The sequence below is a fragment of the Netta rufina genome (assembly GCF_964035555.1).
Source record: "Netta rufina genome assembly, chromosome: 14".
NCBI lineage: Eukaryota > Metazoa > Chordata > Aves > Anseriformes > Anatidae > Netta > Netta rufina.
The window spans coordinates 15,145,546-15,171,860 of NC_140137.1; the positions used below are offsets into that span (position 1 = coordinate 15,145,546).

Consider the following 26,315-nt stretch of genomic DNA (forward strand, 5'->3'; position numbering starts at 1 on the left):
TCACCGAGTGTCAGAACAGAGCAACTGGGTTATGAAATAGTGTGTCAGCTGAATTCTAAACATGGCCCAACAGTTTCCTCAACTGATCTTGCTGTTTAGCTCTCCTGTTTTGGGCTCTTAGACTCAGTAGATTATGAAGCTGGTATAGAAGTATGACAACAGCATTGTACCAAAGCACAGTTCCTTGTTTAACAAAGGAGGGTGAGCATTTGGAGAGCTTGTTCCTGCTTACACGATGATTGTTATTTATTGCCAATGGATTTAATTATTTAATGTGTTACAGGCTAGCACAACAAGAATCTGATTAGGCATTAATCTTTGTTTTGAAGTTAATTCTGTCACACCCATCTTTGGAAGGCTACTCCTGCTGTTCCTGGTTTTCTAATCACATGCCTTCATCGTGTGCTGTTCTGCAAGGAGCAGAGCTCTGAACATCCACATTTCTGGTGGCACTATGGCAATGCATGGTGCATTTAAAAACAGTGATGTGCACGTAGGCATATTTAGATGACATAGTTCAGTGTCCTGTCTTACCCTGGCGGAGTAAAATCCCCTGAAGCTCATTTTGCTGCAATCAAAGAAGAGCTTTGACTGTTCTGCAGGTACGACTTGACTGTATTTCGTTTGCAGTTCATACAAGCCTGACCCTCGCTAAACTTGAACATCTACTTCTTTTGTCCTCTTGTAGACAGTTGGAATTCAAGTTTTAGCCTCAAGCGATTGTTTTTCAGGTTGTTCTGCGTAGGCCTGTGTAGCAAAGAGACTTGTAATTTCTGGAAACAACTACTCAGTGTTTTGGGGTAGCCGAACTTGTAGGTAATGGCTGTAACTTTCAGGTAGCAGTATATGCTGCTGTCATGTACAATTTTCTCGTGGTAGGGTTGTAACATCTGTTCTACTGTCTGACACTACAAAAAATAGACATCTACAGTAAATGTTTACATACAAAAAGTTGACATCTTCAATGTTGCAAAGGGATCAGGAAGAAAAAAAGCTGTAAAAAAAAAAAAAACCTTCAGCCTCGTTTTAAAATTGATGCATATTCTTGGTATTAAGCTCTTGCTTTGCTTAGGCAAAGTAATTGGCAAATACTATGCTTTTTTCCTTGTTTTCAGAAGTATTTGATTTGGGACATCTCAAACAACATATTTTACCCTTGAGATTGCACTTGTGTTGACAGCTTGGATGTGCTCTTGCTTACTTTCTGATTAGATCAAAATAAAAATATGTGCAGCCAGACCTGTTTTAATTGCTGTGAAGATTTGCCAGGGTTCCTCTTTTTACTGTATCCTTTTACAAAAGCCTGGTTTAGAATGTAAGACTTAATCTTCAAATTTACAAAGTTCACTTTGTAGTGAACTTCTATTTTGCATTTGACTAAAACTTTAAAATATCTGCAGAATTTGTGTGTTCCCCAATGTTGCTAAGTACTATGGCATTTATATTGGAAAAGTTCCCTGAGCTCACCTTTTCTGGCAGTGCAGGTTTCGTTATCATTAGATTGTTCTCTAATATGGATAAACACCTGCGCTTGGAAGTATCATCCTTAAATAAGCAGAGAGGTCTTTCTGAATATCAACATACCCCCTTGTGTCAACTTCATTTGTCATTCCTGTCTGTTTTTCTTTAATTTCTGATTTGTAGTCAGACTCCTTGTTTCTGCTTTTCCTTAATTTTGCATACCTTTCATTTCTAGCAGAGTGAAATGTTCCTTATGGTTAGATGACCACCCTTTTCTGTGTGCATTTTGGTGTTCCTGACACAGCTTCCTCTCCGCTCCCTCCAGCGCAGGTGTCTTCTGGTATTTTCACAGAACTCCCAATCGGTCCCAGAACTTCATAAATAACAGCAGCACTTCCTTTGTGCTCTCCTCTTTTCTTTGTAGATGTTTTGTGGGCTCCCAAATTCCATCACTGTTGGCCAATAAGTTGTCGGAATTGCATTAATCTCCACAATTACCATCCTTCTTGCCTATGTAAGTAGGACTTCTGAAGCAATTCAGGACTTCTGACAGTTCCCTCTCCCATCCTATTCTGTTGATGATAGAAAGGAATGAGCCTCCTTCAAACCTGTAAACTGGTTTTAAGAGACTTTCTCCTGGGGTAAAAGGCAGTTATATTCTTCCTTTGATTATAAGTTTCTTAATTTGTGCCTGTCTCTGCAAGGTCACTTCACAGGAGAGTCTTGGAGCTGTTCATTAACATGTTCACTACTCAACAGCTGAAAACTGGACTATGGTGATGGTGTTTTCCATGTGGGTCAGTAGGCTTCAACAGTCCAATAGGTCTTTACTAGAGTGCCAGTATGTCCTTACTTTGTAAGCTGTTGGTGAATATGACTTAAAAGGGTTATTAGAGTTCCAAAATTACTTGAACAAAAGCATTTCCCATCAGCCCTAACGTAGCTGCTGTTTGTGGTGGTCTCACTGCTGCTTAATGTTATTCTAAGAAATCTGGTATGGTAATGGAATCGATCCCTTTCCTGGGCACCTGTACGTTTGTCTCATACATGTTTAGAAATGCTTAATTATGGAATTGTAATGGTTTGTGAAGATGAGCAGTTTTATTTCCAATTAGACTATTACGATGCTTACATCATTGCAATTTGGTTTTTGGTGTCTGGATCATGCTCGGAATCCAGCCCTTAAGGAGCTGCCTGCCTTATTCCTTACCTTTATTAGGGAGGTGGAGATTTTGAGTGTTTTTTAAAGGAAGTACCCTGAAATTTCCACCAGGAAAAAAAGATTCCAATAAATCTGTTTTAGGTTTATTTTTTCAGAATAAAGTAATGAGAATCTTTGGTTGTTAAATATGTTCCACTTTTGGAAGAGAGCAGTATACTTTTGCAAGTGTGAGAGGAGTGCAGTTTATCTGCTTCATGCTGTGTCTACAACAAGCATCAGCAAGTGCAATCAAAGGCTAAGGAAACTGCAAGGACTTCAGCTGAAAATATCAGCCATTAGAAAAGCGCTCACCTTTGTTACCAGCACCTGATTTAATTCCCAGTTCTCTGCAAACCTTGTTCTATCAAATCAAAGCAGGCCAGTGCCTCTTACAGGTGGTCCTGTACCTCCTGTGCTGGAGGAGGGATTCCAGGCTTGGCCCTCCCATCTGCCAGGAGCTGGTTGCAGCACTGCGGCACTGGCAGCAGCTCAGATGCCCAGGAGGAGTTGTCAGCCTCCCTTCTTCCCCAGCATTGACCAGACAGCTGCTTGGGCTGTTCATAAGCCCAGGAAAAAAAAAAAAAAAACAGCTGCTTAGTTGCATTTTGTCAGGCTGCCATTGCCTGTGTCCTCCAAGGGACAGTAGGTGGATGGAAGGTGTCTGAGGTCTGCTCTCTGAACCACACCTGTCTTTAACTTGGTATCCTGGCCACAGTTGTATTTAGAGCTTCAGAGAAGCGTTTGGTAGTCAACAATCAACACGAAAAGTGGGGGAACAACTATTTGCTAGTGATGAGACCAGTAATCTTTCTTTGAGATGACTTTATTGACTTTCCAAAGTTGCTCTTTTGGAGTTGCCAGGAGGTGTGGTTAGCGAGGGAGCCAAAGCAATTTCTTCAGGAGCACTGCAGGAAACTTCTGGTTGTTGCTGCTCTTCCCATCTTGGTGGCCTTAGTGTCCTCCCAGATATTTAATCCTTCTCTTCTCCTGTCCCAATGTAATATTGCCCAGTTCCAATGATGAATCACAACTTCCTTTTCATACAGAGTTGTGTAACTATCCTAATAAGCATGCGCACAGTAAAATTGCAAGTTAAAAACAGCTATCTGGGCGTGGATGATAACAAATGATTTATAATATGTACAGGTGTCAATATTCAATATTTATCTTAGGTCTGCTGTATGTCCTAGCTTATTGTCTCTGGTTGAGTGCTCAGTTCGTTGGCTTTAGGTAGCATTCCAGCTTCTTATCACTGAACGCTGCTCTTGGCTCAGGAGAGCATTTCTTCTCATAAAATTTATATATAAAGACCATATTCTAACTTTTAGAAACACTGTGCTATTCACCTGAGGATTTTTTTCTGCTTAGGTTTCAGAAAGGCAGGATTTCAAGGTGCTTAAAATAAACGAGTCCGTGTCTCCTCCTGCCCCCAATTCTTCTCAAGCAGGGAGCTTTTGCTATAATTATTTAGGGTGATGCCCCTGACAGAAATATGGATGAACCAAGTCCCAGTTTCCACTGAGCTTCAGTATGTTAAACAGGCACGATTTATTTTTCTTTTTCTGCAGTTCTCCTTGGCTCTCACAGGGTCAGAAGCGGCAGTAGCACTTTGGCTGTTCCCAGTTGAGTCATTTGGAATGCAAATCGCTTCGCAGAGACGCCAGAGGTTCCCTTTGTGCCGGGCCTTATATAAAACGTGTGGCAGATTGTCAGCCTTGTCACATCCCCTGGGCAGCAGGGAATAGGTGGAGGCTTCAGCTTTTAATTCAGACGGCACTGGACTAGCATCAGATCTGAGTCAGCTCTGCCTCGCAGACAGCTTTATAAATCATGTCAGAATGCTGCATCGAGTGCTTCTGACAGATCCTTTGATACTGACATAACTCAGTGGTCCAAATAAATACCTACTGGGGAAGTACAGCAGAACGCGTGCTCTGGGGAAAACGGTCCCTCTGCCCTTCCTTCGCTATCAGAACCAGATGTGAGGAACAGAAGTGAAGCCTGGGGAGAATATCAATCAGGATTAAGTTCTCTGTTCTTGGGTGATCTTGCAGCATCTGGGCTGTAGGCTGGCTTTGAGGGTTGCAGAAGCACACATGCTGCATCTGCGTACAGGATCTTTAAGTTGCAGGAAAGGTGCCTTTTGTCCTGTCCTAAATGCTGCAGGCTTGGGTAAGGACATTTCCCAGCTGGGCAAGCAAGAATCCAAATAGATTTCTTCTCAAACAAAGCAGGCAGTGGGACTTTATTCTGTTTTCTGAGGTTTGCAGTTCATTAATAATCTTGAACCGAGTTTGGGTTCTAACAGTCTTGAATAGAAGAGGCTGTGGAGAGCCGGTCTGCAGCGGGCTTTGTGTGAATTTTGGTGTGCTGGTGATTTTGTTTGAGTAGATCGTGTTGGTGCAGGGTTGCTGCTTCAAAGCTTTTGAGCTTTGTGAATGGAAAGGAGTAATGAAGTAACGCTTAAATGACTTACACAGCTCTGAAGCCCCCACTTTGGAAAATTAGCTGTTAGAGACTGTCACCCTGTCTTCTTGTACCATCAGTTTCAATGTTGTTCTTCTGGCATTTCTCCTTCATTTTCTGGGTACAGTAACTTCTTAAGAAGACAATTTTGATTAAAGGACTTGAAATCCTCTTTTAATGCAAAGAATATTTTTTTTTAATGTTCTCTGTTCACTGTCACACAAATTTCTCTGCAACTCCAATCTACTCTAAAGCCAGAATCTGGGTGCTGCAGTCTCTTGCATTGTACAGTTCCTCTCTTAGGGAATGTGAACTGGAGCAAACAGATGGAGAGAACAGATGAGCAGGCTTTGCACACATTTTGAAAATAGGTCTTGAAAAAAGGGTTTCAGTACAGATCTGGAAGAAGAACAATGGCACTCAAAGGTTTTTTTTTTGTTGTTGTTGCTTTGGTTTTAATATAAATTTTGCTGTCTTTTGAATTTAGATCAGAATTCCTCTGAGTTAAAGATCTCCTTTCACAGGGGACAGGGGAATTCTGCATTTAAAGCATAGGTGCTCTCTTTGCTCTGCAGATTTCATTCTTTTTTGTCTGGTTTTGTAGTTTGATTCTTGTGGCCTTTGTGCTAAGGATTTTCCCTTTGGGATGTGAGGTGGACTAGGGACAAGACACTACAAAAACCAGATGGGCTAGGCAGTCAAAATGGAGTTGATAAAGCTGATTGCTACCTTACTGAGCACGTCTTTGTATGGAAGATAAAATCATTACTCAAACTTATGGTCAGTTTTTTCATTTCTGCTCCACTTTCCAGCCGGGTTTATTTGCTTTGCTTTCACTTCTGTCAGAGAATTGGTACAGGTAGAAGTTTGGCCTTGTTGCATCCTTTTGTGGAATTATGATTTGCAGGTCCTTGACAATCTTTCTCGTATGTGCAATCTTCATAACCACATCGGGGAACTTGCCTAACTCTCCAGAGCAGCTTGTACTCAGCTCTGTGCGTACCAAGACCACTCATTTTCTAAATGTGTTTTTTTCTGTGAGTTGCCTATTCAGGTAATCACAGCTCCCAATCTGGAACAAATGCGCTCCCTAAAATGAGTTCAGACTGCACGCAGTAGTTACAACGTGGGAAGTACTGTTTAATCTAACTGGTGGAGACCTGTTACGATGTGTGGAGCTGTAAACAGTTTGCATGTTAATGCCCTAGTTTGAAAACCTGGGTTTGAAGTGTAAGCCTTGAGTTGAGTGCCCAGTAGCATATTTCTTATGCCATAGGTAACATACATGAAATTCTTTAAGTTGTCAAATAGGTTTGCATATGGAAAATCTTGTGAGTAACATGGAATGTTAATTTTAAATGTAAATTAAGTATAAATGTAAAATTAAGTATTTTTCCTCTTTTTATAGGAACTGGAGACATTGTTGCTGTCATGATTACAGAATCAAAGGTCAAGGAGATCCTGAACTATTTGGAAAAGAACATCTCTGTCCTGATGGCAATAGCAGTGGGATCCCGTGTTCCTCCAAAAAACTTCAGTCGGGGCTCTCTAGTCTTTGTGTCAATATCTTTCATTGTTTTGATGATAATTTCTTCAGCATGGTTAATATTTTACTTCATCCAGAAGATCAGGTACACAAGTGCACGTGATAGGAATCAGGTAAGGGCGCTTTTTTCTCCCTGTTAAATTGAGGTGATATTTCTGTATATAATAGTCTATAGAGAATTAATTTCTTAGGAATGTCCATCAAACTAGTGTTGAAAACCACTTTGTTCAGAAGCAGAGCATGTTTCTTGGCAGGGATTTTATATAGCAGATTGTTACTGTCCTGAGCAGCACCAATACAAGCTATTATTATGTGACAGGAAAGAAAAGAACGGAGGCAAAATATTTGTTTTTGAGTGCAAGTCAAAGAGGAAGAGAGAATCTGTGCTGGCTGACTAATACATACTGTACAGCATATTACTTCTTTTTGAAAAGGACATTTGGGGATGGAGAGGGAAGTTAAATAGTGAATGAGCTTGTATGGTGTGGTAGAACATGGAACTAATATCGTTAATTTTATCCATGTTATTAAGGATAGCTTTAGTAATAAATCAGGCAATTCAGTTTGGGAATGCCTTTATACAACATCTATAAATGCATGAACGTTAGGATAAGAAAACTAAGGGATAGAGGTGACCTGCGCTATCTTCTAGCTTTCATCAAGATGATACTTGATGTGTACTGTCTAATTCTCCTGGTCACACGTACTGGAGAAAATATTGCTTAGTTTGCCTTTCTTACATCCTCTTTCACATCTAACATAAGAGCTTACGTCTGAATTGAATCAATTAAGTGTGCCCATGCTCAGATATCTTGAATATATGAAGTCATCAACTTAAACATGGATTAAACTTTAGAAGTAAACGTTTTACTAGCGTGGACTTAATGACCCACTGTCTCCTAGCGTGCCTTGGCTTTTATTGAGAAGGGTCAGTAAACCTCAGGAAAACCACTGTGCTCTTTGTCTCTGTGCATCTCTGTCAATTATCTTATAAAGCTGCCAACCTCTAGTCCTGTCCCATATTAGGGAACACATAAGGGCTCACTGGGGCAGCACTTCGGGTCTTTAAAGCACTTTGTCAAACCTAAAACAAATGCAAACCTACAAAGCCACAGTTGTGACAAAAAGGATTTCCTTTTCAGTTTCTAGAAATAGTGTCTGATGCTGCAGGTCCCATGGGCATTCTGTAGATTTTCCTAAGGATGTCATTCTTAAATGACCACACTGTAGCTGGTACTTAGCGTGGTCCCCTGGGATGGTAAAAGTTTAAATATAACTGTTACTGAATGAATATCTGTGGAATACTAAATTGTGCCCGCTGCATCCCCTACATGGTTCTAGGCTTCTTCCAAATGTCCGTGTTTCAAAACAGCTGCTCCTTGGGGAGAGGGCTTTTATGACCTTTTTTCTTTCTTTAGATTTTTACAAAGGTCAGGAGAAACTTGATGAAAATTTTATGTGGTTTAAAAAGCTGAGTGTATTAAACTTTAATAAGAAGGTGGCGACAGCTACAGCTTATTTTTGAAGAGCTTTGAGAGCTCTCCGAGAGAAGGCTGTGCTGTTAGCGATGAAATAACTTGCTTTAACTGAAAAACAAGATCACAGCTTATGTCTAGAGGCACACTTTTTTAAAGGACATCAAAAACATGCAGTGTTTTATAGATAGTGCAAGTAGATACCGGTATTTCACATGATTACTCTTGAACATTTCCGCCAGAAGTATGAAACTCCTTTGCATGTACTGGTAGCCTTTTCCATCAAGGTGGTTGTGGGTTTTAAAAGCAAGTATATGCTGTGTGCCTGTGCCCTAACTTAACGAAATAGCAAATGCTGAGTGTTTCCAAAGTTAGCATATAAAATTATTTGTTAAAATTAGAAAGCGGAAGAGATGAATCTCTTAAATAGGAGTCTCTTAAATAGAAAAGAAAGTTACCGTTTGTCAAATTTCTTTATATAGTTTATATGAGAATACACACATTTAGAAAGAATTTTTCTGACATTAATGGTTTTGACATGAAGATGTGATTCTATATTCTTTCTGAAAGGCTTCATATAGCACAAATAGAAATGTATGCAGTATAACCACATATACCACCTGCTATTATGTAGGTGGTAGGTGGCATTTAAGTGAAATGCCTCACTTTGCCTTTTCAGTGTTCTCTCAAGCAATCGTGCTTGGCTGTGCAGTGATAATCCAGTCCAGCAGCGTTCCAGTGTATTCTGGGCATTAGATACTCGGCCAACGTGCTTGTTCTGGAATATGTAATTTAGATTTACCTAAATTAACTAGTTTCTCACATGGTGAAGCTAGGATGAGATATCTGACTTCAGGAAGCGTAAAATTTCCCTTTCCCACCTTTGTTCCTGATAGTGTATTAGGCTCCAAACACTGTAGTATGTATTTCAAGTCCATGTCCTAAAAAATCTAAAATGAAAGAGCTGTTCTGTGAAACCCACAAAATTGTGTGCTTATATAATCCTTGAGTAATGTTGGTACAGTGATCCTGATGCAATAAACACAGTTGTAGTGGCCTCCTGAGGTCTTTATCAAGTAAAAGCAGCCTTCTGAGCTTCAGCTTGTATGCAAAAATAAGTGTATGGGATGGGGGGAAACTGAAGAAGAACTTGATTTTTCAAGTATATTGGAGGTGGACACACAAAACGCCCACTTGTGGACACCCAAAATGCTCCAAGCTGGATGGGAGTGTTCGGTGGTTTTTTTTTGCATTCTCAGAATCTGGCTGTCAAAAGCAGAGTACTTATTACAAGGTAGGTGAAGGATGAAGAACGCAAACTTCCTTTCTTCCAGTAAATGTAAACCCAATCTGACGTCTTGAGTTCCTGAAACAAGAAAACACGAGCTCAGTGCTGCTTACTGCCCTGGCTCTGGGATCCCACGAACCAGCTGGCCAGCAGCCATCCCCAGTTGGCTGGGAACTGGGCACTGCAGCAGGAACCAGCGCTGCAAGCGCAGGAATGGCTCCTCCATCCGACGGTGGTGGTCATAAAAACAACATAAACAGCAAAAATAGCTCGGGCTGTGCAGTCAGATTGAGGTTAATATTTAAACCAGTGTTCGTTTCAGCTTTATTTAAGTCTCTTTCAGATTTTGTGACCCATAAATTTTTGCTTTCTGTGGTAGTGGTTGCTTCAGGTAATAGCAGGAGAGAAACTAGGTTACGCTGAGGATCTGTTATGTCTCAGAATAAGATCAGCCTGCTCAGGGAGGAAAAAAAAAAAAAGCTTAAGAGAACAGAGTGTATTCTAGCACACTGAATAAAAATCAATATGAGCCCAGGATCCCGGAAATCACCAGGAAGGCATGTTGCTTCAGCTCGTATCCTGTGGGCAGGGTGTCATTAGCTTTGTCACACACATGTTGGGTAACTGCAGTGGACTCTTATGTAGTCAGTGAGGTTTATGCCCACATGTGTCAAGTGCTTTCCTGTGCTCTGCTGTTGGATTTTTTTTCTTGATGAACCTGCAATTGCAGGCTTTGCTGTGTACACTTTTTATCCTGTGTGTTTGTCCACCACCACGGCGTGTATTGCAATGTTACTATCTAGCACAAGTAAGCCATTATAAGCGATGGTAATAAAGCTTGATTATCTGGGTTAATTTGTGTTTTCTTCTTTCTCACTTCATTAGCGTCGTCTTGGAGATGCTGCCAAGAAAGCCATCGGTAAATTGACAACCAGGACAGTAAAGAAGGGTGATAAGGTATAATACTTCAACATGATAAACTTGAGCATCATTAATTTTTATCAGTGGAAATGGTTTACTTCTCAGCTTTTCCTTTTGCTTCTGATTTATGATCTCACCTTCCTTGTTGGAGACTTGCTTCATCTTACGGCACAATATTTTTGTGTAACTTTTAGTATTGATGTATGCTGTAAGTCTGCACATTTCAAGAGTTTTTCTTGCTTAAGTACTTCTTGCACTCCATCTGGTAACTGTGACTGAGAGTGGTTTTGTGTGCTAGCTGGCTGAGTGTTTTTGCTGGTAGGAGTACATGGGGCTAGCACTGTTTATGTGAAATGCTGCAAGCTTAGAATCACTTTGTATGTAACTTGTGTGAAATAAAAAAGAATTTAAAAGGCAGGTAATAACGCACAGTCATATGAGACATGAATATGAAGTAACCTGTGGGTGGGGAGGAGTTTTGTTTTAAGGCAGCTTCCTACACTGAACCTTTTCTGTGGGTATGGGAACACAAATTTTCCGTATTGAAAGAAAAGATGCTGTTTTCAAAACCAGGTGTAGGTTGCAGTACAGAGTGAGGTGCGTATGCAAGTGGGCAGAGCATATGACAAAGCCTGCCCTTTGTCAGAGCAGCCCATGGGGTTCTCTGTGTGCAGCGTGGCTGGCTCTGACCAGGCAGTGGCTGGCTGTCTTGCAGCAGCTCCAGGCTTGCTGTTCTGTTAGTAGCTCACCAGCTGCGGAAAGAATGAACTTGATGGAAGAGAAGGCATGGTCTGTTTTGTGTCTCAGGCCCAAGCATTTAAATATATATATTGCCAGTGCCATAGCTATGTCCAAATGAAGCCAGCCCTTTTACAGTGGAAGTTTTAAATTCTCATTTGGTTTACAAAATGAGTAAGATAATCATAGCTTTTGGAAAACAGAAAGGAGAGGAGCCAGTCACTGGTCATCATCTTCGTGTCTGCATAAAAAGATGATAATTCTGCCAGTAAGCAGTGCACAAAAACATGGGACTCCCCTGAAATAAGTAAAAATCCCTAGTTCGGGCTACAGAAGGGTATCCCAGAATGCTCATACTTCCCCCCCAGAGGGGAAAAAAAAAAAAAAGTATATTTTTTTTTTTACCTCAAAGCTGAAGTAATCACTGTAGGAAAGTCCCTACCATATTTTGGTGATTCAACCAAATATTATAAACATCTTAGGCCTTAGCTTGTGCTTCAAATGGTCGGTTACTAACTCCAAATGAGGGGATAGTTGAGATTACATTTGAGATTACATTTCTTTTTTTCAAGTCATGTTGGAATTTAACCACGTAGTCATTACTTTTGTATCTTCTTAGTAATAGCCACTCTGGCACAACACACTTCACGTACTAGTCACAACTACTTTTACCTTTGTCATAGCCTAAACTCTTGACTTGAATTTCCTTTCTATTCATTTTAGGAAACAGACCCAGACTTTGATCATTGTGCTGTCTGCATCGAGAGTTACAAGCAGAATGATGTTGTTCGCATCTTACCGTGCAAGTAAGCTAGTAAAGTTGCTTTGTTTGGAAATTGTTCTTCATGCTCCTTTGCTTTGTTTCATGTTAAATACACACTGCAATTTATAGACACATTTGTTAGATATTTCCTGACCCAATAACAGCCGTTTTATTTTAGACTCAGTATGAAACCAGGTGTGAAAGCGGATGCTGACACGGTTATTAGCACTGGACATCAAACAAGAGCATGATCTCAAAGATGGGCAGTTCAGGCATATCAGCAGTGGAGCTATTAAGATTGTTATGGGGGTGGGGGCAGATTTAGAGACAAAACAGTGGGCTTACACAAATCAAAGTATGATGAATAAGGCATAGCTGCAGCATTCTGCACAGTGACTGTGGGTTTCTAAAACAGTGCAGGAAACAGAAATGCAGGCTTTCCAACCTTCATACCTCCTCTGACATCAATCAACTGCTTTGCTATCATCTGTCTCTGGTCTCTCCAGTGCAATGTGGTCTAGGCTTGTGCTCGAAGATTACTACTTGCTGAGTATTCTGCATTGGTGCTTAAAATGTAACAGCTTTTTGTTTTGACATTTACATGTTTTCAGTTTGTTTCTCTTCTTGAGCTGTTACAGGATATTTGCTCTCTGAGAGATGCTTTTAAGTGTTTTTTCTTCTGGTGACTGGTTTCAATGAATCAGTAATTTTTGGTAGCTTTAAGTGTTACCAAGGTCATCTTTCCCTTGTACTCTGAAACACAAAGCTTTCTTTGTATCTCCAGACACAAAAAATACCTAAGTTACGTTGCATACATGCAGCCAAGTTCCACTAATTTGTCCTGTGCTTGGCACATAAATAGTGTTATGCATGATGCACCAGAAGCATCTAAGTCACAGTGTCGGAGTCGAGCTTCAGTCATACAGCAGCAGTGCACAGCAGCTCATTATCAGTCTTGTAAATCCTCCTGCAGGCTGCTCTGTGTAGCTGGAATAATTTTTCTTCTAATGCATAATGAGTTCCTATTATGATAAAAGGAAAACAGTCTTTTATATCTTACCGATCAAAATACGTATGTATGCTAATTCTGAAACAAAGTTTAATTCATCTTTCTTTTCTCTGTTCTTTACCTCTTGGACTCTGTGGGAAACAGTGAACTGCTTTAGATTCTCAGTGTTGTGTTTAGCTACTATAACCTACAAATGTTTGGTTAGAAACTCCTATTAAAATACTTGGAAATAGAAGAGCTCAGTCAGATCTGTGTGTAAGGAAAAATAAAAATAAAATCTGGGAGGTTTTGGTCATGCAGATGGGTGTGTTTCTATTCTACAGTTTAGTGATGTTTACTCCTTTGAAGATGATGTCCTCTTGCCCATTAAAATGCACTCCCAGTAGCTGAGATTTCAGAGTTATGTCACTGTAATCTCAAGTAAAGCTTGCATATGGAAGTTTTGCACTAGTCTTTGATTTACAAGGAAGATTATTCAGAAACTAGAGGAGAAATGTCTGGAAATTGCTCACCAGCGTTGAACTAAGGTGGTGGATGAACTGCCTCTCAAGAAAACATCACTTCTATAATTTGGAGTGGTACTGTGAGGCTCAAGAGTATGCAATGGATGTTCAGAAGTCCCACTCCTGCATGTCTTTCTCTCTGATAATGAGCAGAGGGCAGAGATGTTTTGGCCAATGAAGAGTCTTCAGCTGACAGGCAACCACCTTCTCCCACTAAACAAGAGGCAAAATTGGGACTAAAAGTCAACTGCACTAGTTAAACACCCGCCACTGTCCAAGCAATAGCTGTGTTGCTGTTATCAGCAGGTACAACAAAGACCATTTAACCAGGATGATCACTTATTTATTTCTAAAAGTCCATTTCCTTCAGACCCTTTTTGTGAGCCATGGCCCTGCAGCTAGGAAGCTCCCTGGTCACAGCTGCACCAGGGAGCTGCATGAAGGTGCCTCTGGCTGCTACCTCCACACAGCCTCCCCCAGTGCAATCCACCCACGAAAAGGAGGAATCAAGCCTTTTCATAGAGCCTTTTCTTGTGAAAAACAGAACAAAATATAAGGCCATTGAAGTCCCAGACTACTGTCCTGCCAAAGGTGCTATAATGCCTTTCATGTTCACTTCCTACTTCTCTTTTTGAAATCTCCCTTTTCATCTGCTGCAGTTTTTTGAGTTAGGTGCAAAACCATCTTGGTTAGGTGGGAACATTGGGATAGATACTTTCCACAACACATTTTTATGCTTGTTGAATGGGTGAAGGAGCAACCAGTTCCTGCGGAGATGAGCCAGATACATTTCAGTTGTGTGTAAAACTTCTCAGTCTACTGAGGTGCCTCTCCTCAGGTCTTCTTTTGGAGATTTAACCACTTTCTGCTTCCTGACATTTCAACCTCTCCTTTTAGTGCAACATGCAAAGTTAGTATTAAAAAAAATCTACAGGAGAATCTCTAAGACTGATGAGAAAATAAATTGCAAGAAAATCATGGAGAAAATGGCTCAACCAAGAGGAAGCAAATGAAAGGTTAGGAGTCTTTCATACTGTGCCTTTTGAGGAAGCTATAATCATTAGACAGTAGGATTCACTGACATATGACATCCTTGCTGCTTTCATCAATTTAAAAGTAGCGTTACCCTTTGGTACCAGAATTTTTCTCTACAGTTAAGTATGGTCTGTCACTTTATCTCTATAGAGAGGAGTCTGGTTTGGACAGACAGACAGCAGGCAAAATACTGTCTGCTGAGCAGACCTAAAATTCTGTTTTTTTAAAAAAAAAAAAAAAAAAAAAACTACTAGTAAAGTTTTGTGGAAGGTTGGAAATAATGGCCAATTTAGAAATAAAACTAAAATGAAAATTATAGAAATGCAACTTTATTATTTGCAATCATTCATAGCATGATGTGCTTCAGAGAGAACTGTGTTCACTACAAGCAGTTTATAGACATAACATAACCAGCTTTCTGTGCACATGGATAAATCAGCCCTCATTCTTGGACTTCGCTGCCTGAAGAACAGTTGTCTTTTGTGAATGTCATCATGTAAGTTAAAAATAAGTAGTGTAAGCAAATGTCAGAAGGAATCTAGCAAAAGATCCCAAAGCCTGGTGGACAATTTTCCTTATTCAAGTAGTTTTTATTTCAGCATCGCACTGCTGCATCTAGGACATGACTGGGTAAAGAGGAGTCAGGAAAGGGGTAGTATGAAGGAAAGATAGTGAGTGAAAGATAAGGGAAGGGGACAGCAAAGGTAGAGAAAAGCACAGAGAATGATTGGAAAGGGCAGAAAGATGGCCTGGGAAGGAAGACAATCACAATGCAGGAAGAATTAAAGGAGTAGCAAACACTTTATGAAGTGCAGCAAGGTTATAGAGCAGTGGAAGTTGAAATTTAAGAAAAAATATAGTGCAAGGCTGAATGTTAAGTGAGTACGTTAAGAAATGAGTTTTAAGCCAAATTCTTAATATTTCCCACACTGGGCAAAAAGGAGGTAAGTGGCAAAAGTGACTAAGCCAGAATTACATCTCTTTGATTCTGTACTGCTGCAAGTAGCTATTTAACAGAGCAAATTGACATTTACTGCTGTCCTTTCCACTTACTGCAGTGCTTCCACATACACACCCCCTTTTCTCTGCTGGTGATGGTCCCCCCTCTCCCCCCAGCAATACCACGTATTTGAGGGCACCAGGGCTGCCCTCCCTGGGCTGAGCAGGAAGACCACCTCCAGCAGTTGTTCAGCTTTCTTGGGTGGGTTGCTGTGCTGGGAGCAGTAAGTGGAGTGCCCTAAGGCAATTTGTAAACACCTTCAAATCCTCCTCCTCCTGGGATGTGCTAATTCAGAGGCATTACAGCAGTGAAAGAGCTCTCTGGTTCCCTTTTTCTCTGAAATGCTGCAAAGAAGTTGTGTTGCACAACAGAGTTGGGGTTACAGTGTTTTTGTGTTTTTTACGAGCTGGAGCCCGATAGATTTGGGCATGCTGACAAAGTGGAAAAATACCTGCAGGTCACCTGTTTGGAGTTATGCCCGCATGGGAGACTCCTTCAGTGCCTCCAGACTGGCTGCAGGCCGGGCTTCCTCCAGCCCCAAGCAGCAAAAGCTGTGTCACACTTGGCTCCCCCATGCACAGCTCCTAGGGGAATGTCATCCACTGCTGTGACCTAGGGCATCCTGTTAGGAGCTCATCACATTTCTGGTCTTAGAAAGCTCGTTATTGAAAAATGACAGAAATATGAAGATGGAGAAGGTTTTTGAGGGCAGAAAAATGCATGGGATACCTTTGTCAGACCAAATTTTAAAAGTAATTATGTGTTTATCATTAACTCTTGCAAGAGATATCCAGACAGAGCCTGAGCTGTGATGATGTTATCAGCAAGCTTTTTGAGGGACAGATAAACAGCATAAATAGTAGAGCAATGCTGATTTAAATCAATACATAACCTTTGGGGAGTTGCGCTTTTCTGAAACACATTAATAAATATCCTTGAAGGTTTAGGAACTAAAAGCAAAGAACGAAGAGGTCACCAAAGTAGTTGAACTATTGTGGTGCATTCGAACTATATCAAACTGCTAATGACTTTAAAATAACTTGCACTATTTAGTGGATGCATGTTGGCATCCATACCAGCAGCCTGCTTCACTTGAGCTGAGTGCTTCTACAGCACTGATTAGCAGATAACGATATATTAAAGCTGTTTTCATGCTACTGTGGAGTCTTGATGTCTGCTCTTTCCCAAAATATGAGATTTTTCAGGTTTGTCCTACTCTAAAAAACAGACTTCGGAATTTTAAAAGGAAACGTAAGCAACTAAAAGCCATAATTTGCCTAACGTAGAAAAATAGCGTCTTTATGTGTTTCAGAAGATTTCAAACCATTTTCTATCACCCAGAACTTCTAAACAGTTTCCACCTTTTTTGTTTTAAAGGGAATGTCCCAAGAACGATTAGCAGTAGAAGTTTGTATTTCATAGTTACTCGAACAGTAAGCAGTATACATATCCTGTTTTTCATGACGGCTGTATTGCTAAAGGACACATTGCTAAATTTGCTTGACAAAGCAGTCCGATGTGTTCAGCAGAGCACATATACTGTGGGACAGGGAGGTCTGCTTGCCATGCTTCCTAGCTGACCAGCCAGGAAGGCAGAAGTTACGCTGTAAGAGCAGTAGAAATGCATGAAATGCTGTTATATTGTCAAATTGCAGCTTCAGCATACCTCCATGCCTAATAATATGTTCATTTTTCAAGTTCTTATTCCCTCAATGTCTGCAATACAGCTGAACAAGGTTCTTTTGCTCCCTGTGCATCTTCTGTTGATTATATGACACTCTAAGTCTATGCATCTTCACTTAGTATGGGCAAGATAGATAGTTGTAGCTGACAGACTTAATGTTGGTATACTTTAGAATCTCCATCAGCCTTAGTAGCTAAACATAATTACATACAGCCTTTTTCCATGTTTATTTACAGTTTCAGGAGGGCTTACTCTCAAATCACTTCAGAAATTTTAAAAGAGAATAATCTGTTAAGGTGCATCATTTGGTCTCGGTTTTATAACCCCCACAATAAGCCACAGTAAGCTTACTGAGACAGAGCAAGGAGGAGAGGCAGAGCATCTCCACTTTATGCTGCTATGGAGGCATGCGTGACCTCTTACAGCCTGTGCTAATGCTTCGAAAAGATGTCAGGAACACCTCGTTCTGCTGCTGCCTCTTCATCTGCGCTTTTCAGAACCCAGCTCTTCACTGGTTAAGCAGCTCTTATTAGTGCTGATCTTTGTCATGATCACCTGTGTGTCCTGTTTGGGTCTGCCTGCTCTTCCTGGCTTTTTGTTCCGGAGCCAGTGCTGCTAGAAATGAAAGGTCTAGGTTTTTTATAGACAGTTATTCGGGCTGGGTGGCTATGAGTGTTTGCTAAATCTGCATCGTGTAGAAAATCTGATGACACCTATTTCTGTCTTGAGTATGCTCAGAAAAGTTCTTTGCATTTTGAAAAGCCAGGATGATAATTCCTATGATTCCTTTAAGTTAGTTATGTTGTTGCGGTCTCTGCGTAGTCCTTTGGCCTTACATTGGTTTATATTCATATATGTGATTGAAGATTTTGCAAATCATGTAGGTGCCAATTCAGACTCTTCTGTAGTGCAAAGTTCCCTGCTGTGCAAATAAAAGCTGTTTTGCCCTTTTTTATCTTTGAAAGATTTTGGTTTCCTATGACCATCATATGACAAAGGCCATGTTTTCCTTACAGATAACAAGAAAAAATGTAGGAAAAAGCCTTTTGAAATCTTGTTTCTTCTTTCACTTAGACATGCTAATAATAAAAGCACTTACAAAATCAAACCTAAGTGTGTCTGTGTTGGTTGCACTACTTTTCAAATAAAATTGACTTCTGGTGGATCTATCTTCCTACCTAATTCATGGCCAGCTTTTGCATAGAAACTGAGATGAGACTTCACACAATGTTATGATGACGCCTTTATTACCCTAGTTATTCTGCCAAAATGCTTGCTTATAACTACGATAAAAGAAAAAAAAAATCCTCATTTTGAATGTGTCTTCCTAGTGAACTAGTAGTAACGGGCAGTAAGAGCTTTAGATTTTTTTACTGCAGTTAGCACAGAATACTGACAATTCTGGAATTTGTTCTGCTGACTTAAAGAACCAATCTAGAAGTTTGTTAAAGCAGTTCTCGTTATATAATATAATGGTTTGCAAGTTGTATATGTGCCATCTCTGCTCTCCTAGGCATGTTTTCCACAAAGCCTGTGTGGATCCGTGGCTTAATGAGCACTGTACGTGTCCAATGTGTAAATTGAACATTTTGAAGGCCCTGGGAATTGTGGTAAGTTGGACTCTTAAAAGCTTTTCTTACTTCTATACCTGTGACCCAGAGAATGAGGAATGATTCTAGGGGAGGAAGGGAGTAGGGTACTCCAGTACCCCTAGTCAGAAGGGTGTGGGTTTTTTTCTTTTTTTTTTTTTTTTTTAACCAATTTCTTTGCTGATGATAAAGTGGGGGTTTTTTTGTTCTTTTCCCTGGTTGCTCATTGAGAATATTCTGTTATGTTTCCATTTTTTTTTTTAATCTACTGAAAGTCTGCTATGGTCTCTATACTCTCAGTTTTGCTCAAGTTCTTTCAACCTTTCCTTTCTAAGTTTACTCTGTAAACCTCTAGTTCATGTTGTGGTCTCCTGTAGACACGCTCAGGTTTGCTTACACATTGAAAGTCATGCCCAAAGCTGCTCAGTGTGCCCTGGCTGAGGCCAGTAGGTTTTCCTTAGTTGTGTATTAAGCAGCTCTTGGCTTATAGGATCTCAGAGGGCTGCTTTTGCTGACCAATTTGCAACAGAATAGACTTGAAAAACCTCAAGGAAAAGTTTTCCTGTCTTTCTCATATGAGTTACAGGCTAGGATGCCAGCATGTTTGAGTCCCTTTCTTGAATTTTTACTATTCTTTACTGCTTCTTTTTCCACTTTAAAGGGAACTGAAGCAGCAACTTCAGACAGGACTTGCTAATTCACGTGTCTCTCCCCTGCGTGATCTGAGGGTAGCCACAGCAGCTGAATAAAGTCTTTGTGCGGTTTTGCTCAATTTATGGGTTTGCTACGTGTAGAACATTCACCATTCTAACGCCGGGATCGCTTTGTCTTTCAGCCAAATGTGCCGTGTACAGATAACGTGGCCTTTGACATGGAAAGGCTCACCAGAAGCCAGCCAGCTAACAGGCGATCAGCACTGGGCGATTTTGCCAACGACAGCTCTCTCAGCCTGGAGCCCCTGCGCACCTCTGGGATGTCACAGCTTCCCCAGGACGGAGAGCTAACGCCAAGGTCAGGAGAGATCAACATTGCTGTGACAAGTAAGTTTTCTTTGGCTTCCATTACACTTCTAGGCATTCCCTGGTACATGGCACTCGCTTTGCTGTTGCCCTGTGTTGCAGGGCCATGATAAAAGATCTCCCTGCAGAGACAGAGGTGACCTCCGTGTCTCTGTGTATGCTCCATACTGAAACCGAGAACTCAACGCACAGCAGTGCCAACGCTTTCATTATTAATAGTATATCCATTTAGAGCTGCATACAGAGAGCACTGGATGAACTAAAAAGGCGACAAAGTAATCCTCCTGTATTTGGTGACCAGTATGAGAAGCTGGATTGCCAAAACTGTTATTTACCTTTCCAGAATACTTTACATGCAACAATTCATACATATATAAACATGTTAGCTGATGACTCTATCTGCAGACACTTTTTCCCCTGTGAACATTACTACTGGAACTCTGATGTCCTTTAGCAGATGTTTTTTCTTACAAAATTTGTGAATTAAAATATATATACATTAACGTACATATATATTTATTTGATATACCAACATTTGAGTACTGTCCAAGCGGTTTTTGACCTCAGAAAACTGTTCCTGAAGTTCTACTACTAATGTATAAAAGCTTACAGCATGGGAAATGTCCACTGACTGGATCTTACCTGGGGGTTTTAATGTATGATAGCGCTGTAACAAATTCAGGACGTGTGGAACTGCATAATTTTTCCATATGCTGTAGAGTCTCGATTTAATGCATGAATGGTTGTTTTTCTGGCTTAACTGCAAAAATAGAATTCATGCAGTCTAATTTCCTCCTTGTATTTTCCCTATGTGCATCTATAATCTAGATTTGAAGTCAGTGCTTGCCACTGATGAAAGCAGCAGTATAATTGATACAATCCATTACAGAGCGTCTCTTTAGACGCTGCAGCAAAGTAAATGTGTTTCTAAAAGAACGCCATCTCACAAAAAACATAGCCCATATCCAGAAACATCTTGATCTGAGAAGGAAAAATCCAAATACAAAATCTGGATTCTTTGCCAGACCAGTAACTCACTTTGTCCTGCAGTGTTCAACATGTAACTCGCCACATTCTTAGATGCATTGAACAGACATCAGATATGTTTGTGTGCTCTTTGTCATGGGTGGAAAAACTCTGTAGTTTAACAGAAACTTTAACTACTTAATTTTACAGAAGGTGTTTTTCCTGTCTGTTCCCAACTGTCGTGTAAGTATCTTGTGCAGATGGGATTCCAAGATAAAAACGAGAAATATCAGCAACAGTTCATTCTGACAGTGTTTATAAAATAAAGCTTTAGAAAAGGCTGTTCAGATGTTCAGGTTTTGCGGATGACACATGCATTCTTTGATGCATATGAGTTAAACCAAAAACCATATTCAGCAAAAGCGTTTGTATCCTATCCGTTACGATGTGCCAAATTAATCTCAAAGGGAGAGAACTTTGAGTAGTGGACATTCTTTAATAGTTGTCTGTTGTTTTTTTTTAATGTGTCTGTATTTATATACTAACGTTGACATTATTTTTCCTGTTGTATTTCTGTCTATTAAATGGAAAATTCTAGTTTTGTTTTTACTGTTGAATAAGTGATCCTATCTTTTTTTTGTTTATAAAAGTAACTCTATAGCATTTATTCAGAGCCAGGGGGTGGAGGGGAGTGTGTGTTAAGACGCAAATGAAGTGTGAAAGTATATTGGGCATGCTTATGTGAAGAGATGCATCTCAGCAAACCTAAACCAACCATGACAGTCCTCCTCCTGACTTGGGGGCGGACGGAGTTTTCATTACATTTCCCCTTGTTCCTGCATTTCACTTCACATTGTTAAGTAATCTTTCTTTATCACTAACCCTGGGGCTCAGCCAGGAAATGTTGTTGTGCCATGCTTGTTTTCCACACCTCTCTCCACTTCTTCTTTGCTAGCCTTCTCCAGTCAGTAACTGTGGCTAACCTCCTTCTGCTTCACTTCCTGGTGCCAGTCATGGCTTAGAAGCCTCTTGCCTTCCGCCAGTGGTGTTTGAGGGAAATATTGGCATCGCTTTGACATAAGCCTTCTCCCACGAGTGATTTCCTCCCTTTCCTTTGTCAACAGAAGAATGGTTTATTATTGCCAGTTTTGGCCTCCTCAGTGCCCTAACACTCTGCTACATGATCATCAAAGCCACAGCTAGCTTGAATGCTAATGAGTAAGTAAATATTTAGATGTTTCTATTTGTTTCTGGTGGGTGTGTATCACAGGCAAGAAATATCATGAATAAGAGAAGGAAAAAAATGCATTTTTTTCGAAATATCAAATGCCTTTCCTGCTTTTCTCAAATCTTAAGTCTCTGTTAACAGTAGGTTCTTGGGTAACGTCTAAACTCCATCTGAACATATATTTAGCTGAATTGTCTGATTGGAAATCTTGCAACGTGGAGACGTGGGAGGGTGAAAAATAAAAACTGTTTTTTGATCAATAGTCTTAAGTAAACATTGGATTTGTCATTGAATCCCCATGTTCAAAATTCACCTAGCAGAACCAGAAATTACTACCATCAGTCACCTCTGACAGTTTCCACTTCAATTTCTTAGTTGTTTCGTATTATGAAAAAATATATTTTTTTTAGTTTGCACACTTCCAGAAACAGAAAAAAAGGTGGTTTTCTAGATATAAAACTATATTTTTACTGATAGGAGAGGGAGAGAGATAAGCAATGCATACACTCCCATTTCTTCTATCTTATATGGATATAGCAGACCAGTCTTCTGACCTTTCCTTTTATATGCTTAAGAATTGCATTCAAAGGAGTACTTCAGTGTCCAAGCATTCTTAATTTTTATGGGCTCCCTCCACTGCCTTCCTTTGGACAGGCTGGACAAGAAATTACTCTAGCACATGACTTTCCTTTTTTTTATTTGTAGTTCTATGTGTGGGCAAGTATAAATCTGTTCTGCAGATACATTAGCTAGGTACATCTAATTGTTTTCCTTTTAGATGTAAAAAACATCTGGACTCATTATATAGATATATAGATATATTCAACGAGGCTATCTCTCCTGTACAGCATGGAAATGTAGCTTTATAAACATAATTTCCACTTTTTGTTTTTTTGAGATGAGAGCTTTTTTTTTTCTTTTTTTTTTTTTTTAACACTATGACCCTCAAAGTATAAGGTGTCCTTCTCAACAGGATGGAAACATGTCTAGTAGTCTCCAGTGTAAAATTTTTGGACAGTCTCAAGCTCGTCTTCAGGAAAGGGTTACAATAAGTTCATGTCTTCAAGGTTTTGTTTATCAGGAATCTTTGTTTACCACTAATCTGCAAATCTTCATTTTTCTCCTCTTTTCAGATGCTAATTCCAAAAGGGCTTAATGGAGAAAAGTTTTAAAATTTCAAATAGCCTAATCAAATATTCTGGTTGCTTTTCTCATATGTCAAAATCCTGAAACTGCAACTATCTGTGTGCAAGTTGGCACTGTAGCTGAACACTGCTAATCTGCACTGCAGAATAGCTTGAGAAAGCATGGAGCAAGATGAGTTGTGTTTATGCAAAACAGGAATATCTGTGTTCCTGGGCACATCGTTAGGAAGAAGACAAAGGAGTTGTAGTCTGTGTAGTATCCATGTAGTTCATCCAGCTATGGGTACTCACAGGAACTGCATTTCTCCTTTCCATTGCAGCTCTTCTTTTTGTTGTCTGTTGCTCAATCAGCTCTGCTCTATTTTTACTGAAAGGGCAAGCTGCTTCTCACAGCGTTAGGGCTTCCCGAGAAGTGTTTTCACAGTGATGCTCCCTTAATAGAAAAAAAGAGTAGACTGATGTAATGAGAGCTGCTTTCGACAGTGATAAGAATGAAAATAAGAGTATATACATGCTTGAGACACTCAAGAAAACCGCCAATAGCAGAAACCAGAGCTGTTAAGAAAAAAAAAAAAAGCTTCTATAGATAACAACAGCTATCTAGCTGTAGCCTTTAACTTAACAGCTTTTTGACTGAATCCTTTGAGATTTAAGTGGCCTCCCCAACTGCTGCTAGGTTCCGCTACTCATTTTAGACAGTGCAGAATGTGTGCATGCCACTAACTTGTTGGTTCACTGAAACTTCGTGTTCACCAGTGCCAGACAAAGCACTTCCCGTGCTGAATATCATGCCAACTATGTGGCAGCTCTCACAGTGATATCCATTAAATATAATAGCATACCTGCTTTTTATGCTGTGCTTCTCCATATAAAAAGCAATTCTGACTTACCCTACATCTGTTATGACGTTTTAAGAGGAAGCTGAGGGTTTTTTCTTGCCAGAAAATGACATCTGCAAGAATAAGGCCATGTAATAGGCTGATACAACTAACAGGTGCCAAATATTTTATAAAACTAACCTAAAAACTTGTCCTGATCCTTTCTTTCAATGTTGTTCCCAGAGCTTAAACACACTTGTTCAGGGCAATAGTTCTGGAGTTGTGTATATACACATATTTATCTGCATATATACGTGTGTGTACACACAAATATGTATTTTTAAACAGTTCCTGATAAAACTAAACATTGTCTAAGTGATAATAAAGGGGCAACTGCTTTCTCTTGGTCTCATAATATTTATGGACTGTTAGTATTAAATGATTTAGGTAGTGATTTAAAGGAGGAAAAAAAAAATCCCACTTTGTTTCTTAGGCAATGGCCAGAAATGACTGCATACCTGTGTTTTCAAGTCCCAAAAGTTGAAGTGTTGGACAGCACTACTTAGAGAAAGTTTTCATTTGCAGATGGAGTTTCCTCAAAACTTGCTCAAACCTCTGGTCATATTGTCAGTTTTACTGATCCTGTAAGAATGATGTAACGAGTACTGACCTCTTAATGCTCTAGCCTTGTATAATTAATCATTTCTCACTAACTTTTTTTTTTAAGTATTGGCAATATTAACTTTAAGATAACTATTTGTACTTTTTTTTTCTGCCCCACAGAGCAGAATGGTATTGAAGAAATGCTTTCCGGACGATTGCCTTGGAGAGAGACACCTATTTTTATGCATCATATATCGATCATGCAGCACAAGCATTTATTTAGTACATTCTATTTTTTCATAAAATTTGCTGATGCCAAAGCTTTGTATTAAGGAAAAAAGTGGAGAAATAAATGAACTTTAATTATGAAATCTTACTCTGTGAGTTTTATTTTTCATGGACTTTGTCTAAGTGTTGTTTGACAGCCCCTTGCAAATTTTGTAAGGTGTTTCATTTCTTTTATATAATTCCATCTCTGCAGTTCTGTATTCTGCTCCTTTCGTTTTGGGACACCATGCTAACAAGACCGACACTGTGTGAGATTTCTACTTATGATGCTATCCAGCACTGGAGTGACTAACAAGTATTAGCAATCGCTGCATGCCAGCTTGGTAGGGGAAAGAAGTTGGGCCAAACATTCTGGTATATACCAGGCTTAAATTGAATACAACAGAGGTTTGATATGAAATAAAAACATTCTTTCCTATTCTTCTCATATAACACTCCTGTGCCATCCTGGGAGGATTGCAGTATGATATCTGTCTTAGGATCAGTCACTGCTGAAGGTTTGCAATAGTTTTTCTTGAGAAACAAATCAAACCACCTCTATCTGTTGCTTTCACCCCACCTTTTCTGTTAAACGTGAAGCTAATCTAAACCATTTCTTCCTTCCCAATGCTAAGTGAAAAGATACCGCTTTCCCCCCCGTCATCATTGAAACCTTCTTTCATATTAGCAATGGGGTTAGTTGGCGTTCAGTTTAGAACGTGAAAGATTGATAACGGTCTTTTCTGTAATATAGAAACTCTATGCAAACAAGTCCCTTCTTGCTGTGTCGTCTTACTGGTGGGGGGAGGCATGGGGAAAACCTCCCTCATCTCCTGTCCTCATTAAGGCTGTTTCACACAAGTTTTCTTATGCAAGCAGAGTGTGAGTAATTTCACAACAGTCAGTTAAAGCATGCATATCTGATTCACAGCCAAATGCTAATATTTGAGTTAACGAGATGGATATGTGAAGGTAACGATTGGTAAGGAAAATGTAACTGATAAAGTCAAAGCCTATTCTGAGTTTTGGGCGTGGGGTATTTTGTTTTTCTGGTATCAAGATGTAGATATTTGAAAATACTTTCTAATTTAATTAAATGAATTGAGGGAACCAATTTTACTGTAAAATTTAATTTTTTTATGTATTGGGAAATAGAAAATTTAATTTTATTTTTATGTATAGGCACTTTTAGAATCTAGGAACACAGCCAGAGTCTACATTAAAACAGTTGCTTAATTCTTATCTGTCCAGTAGGTTTTGGCTGAGAAGGCAACTTTTATAATTAAAAATGACGTATGTGATAGCTTCAGTACGCTTAATAGAATTATTTTTTTGTTGTGTCCTTGTGAAATTTTGAAAGAAACATGAAAACAATAGAGCGGTAAGTGTATTTTGAAAGAATGGAAAACCCCATTGTACTTAGGAGCAGAAAAACCTCAAGCATGCTGGGTCTGAAAACTGTTTATTTGGAAAAAATGTTTGTCAACTGAGCTTTGTTGCCAAAAAGAAACAGGAATGAGGACAGAGCACAACTTAGGGTACAGGCTACAAAATAAAAGTGCTACTTTCTTCACCCACTTCTCAACACCA

General features: G+C 39.7%; 1 protein-coding gene across 2 annotated transcripts in view; it reads left to right on the forward strand.

Annotated features, from left to right (window-relative positions):
- RNF130 (ring finger protein 130) overlaps positions 1-24,829 on the forward strand; it is a 40,612-nt gene extending 15,783 nt beyond the window's left edge. Inside the window, exons 3-9 of one of the 2 annotated variants that reach the window (XM_084295183.1) lie at positions 6,537-6,787; positions 10,323-10,394; positions 11,820-11,902; positions 18,604-18,700; positions 19,515-19,719; positions 21,789-21,882; positions 24,639-24,829. In XM_084295183.1, coding sequence (XP_084151309.1) covers positions 6,537-6,787; positions 10,323-10,394; positions 11,820-11,902; positions 18,604-18,700; positions 19,515-19,719; positions 21,789-21,882; positions 24,639-24,654 — 818 coding nt within the window. In that variant the 3' untranslated portion in view covers positions 24,655-24,829. Of the gene's footprint in view, positions 1-6,536; positions 6,788-10,322; positions 10,395-11,819; positions 11,903-18,603; positions 18,701-19,514; positions 19,720-21,619; positions 21,769-21,788; positions 21,883-24,638 lie in introns of those variants that run through there. The other variant, XM_084295184.1, reaches the window with a different exon arrangement.
- Positions 24,830-26,315: the final 1,486 nt, after the last annotated feature.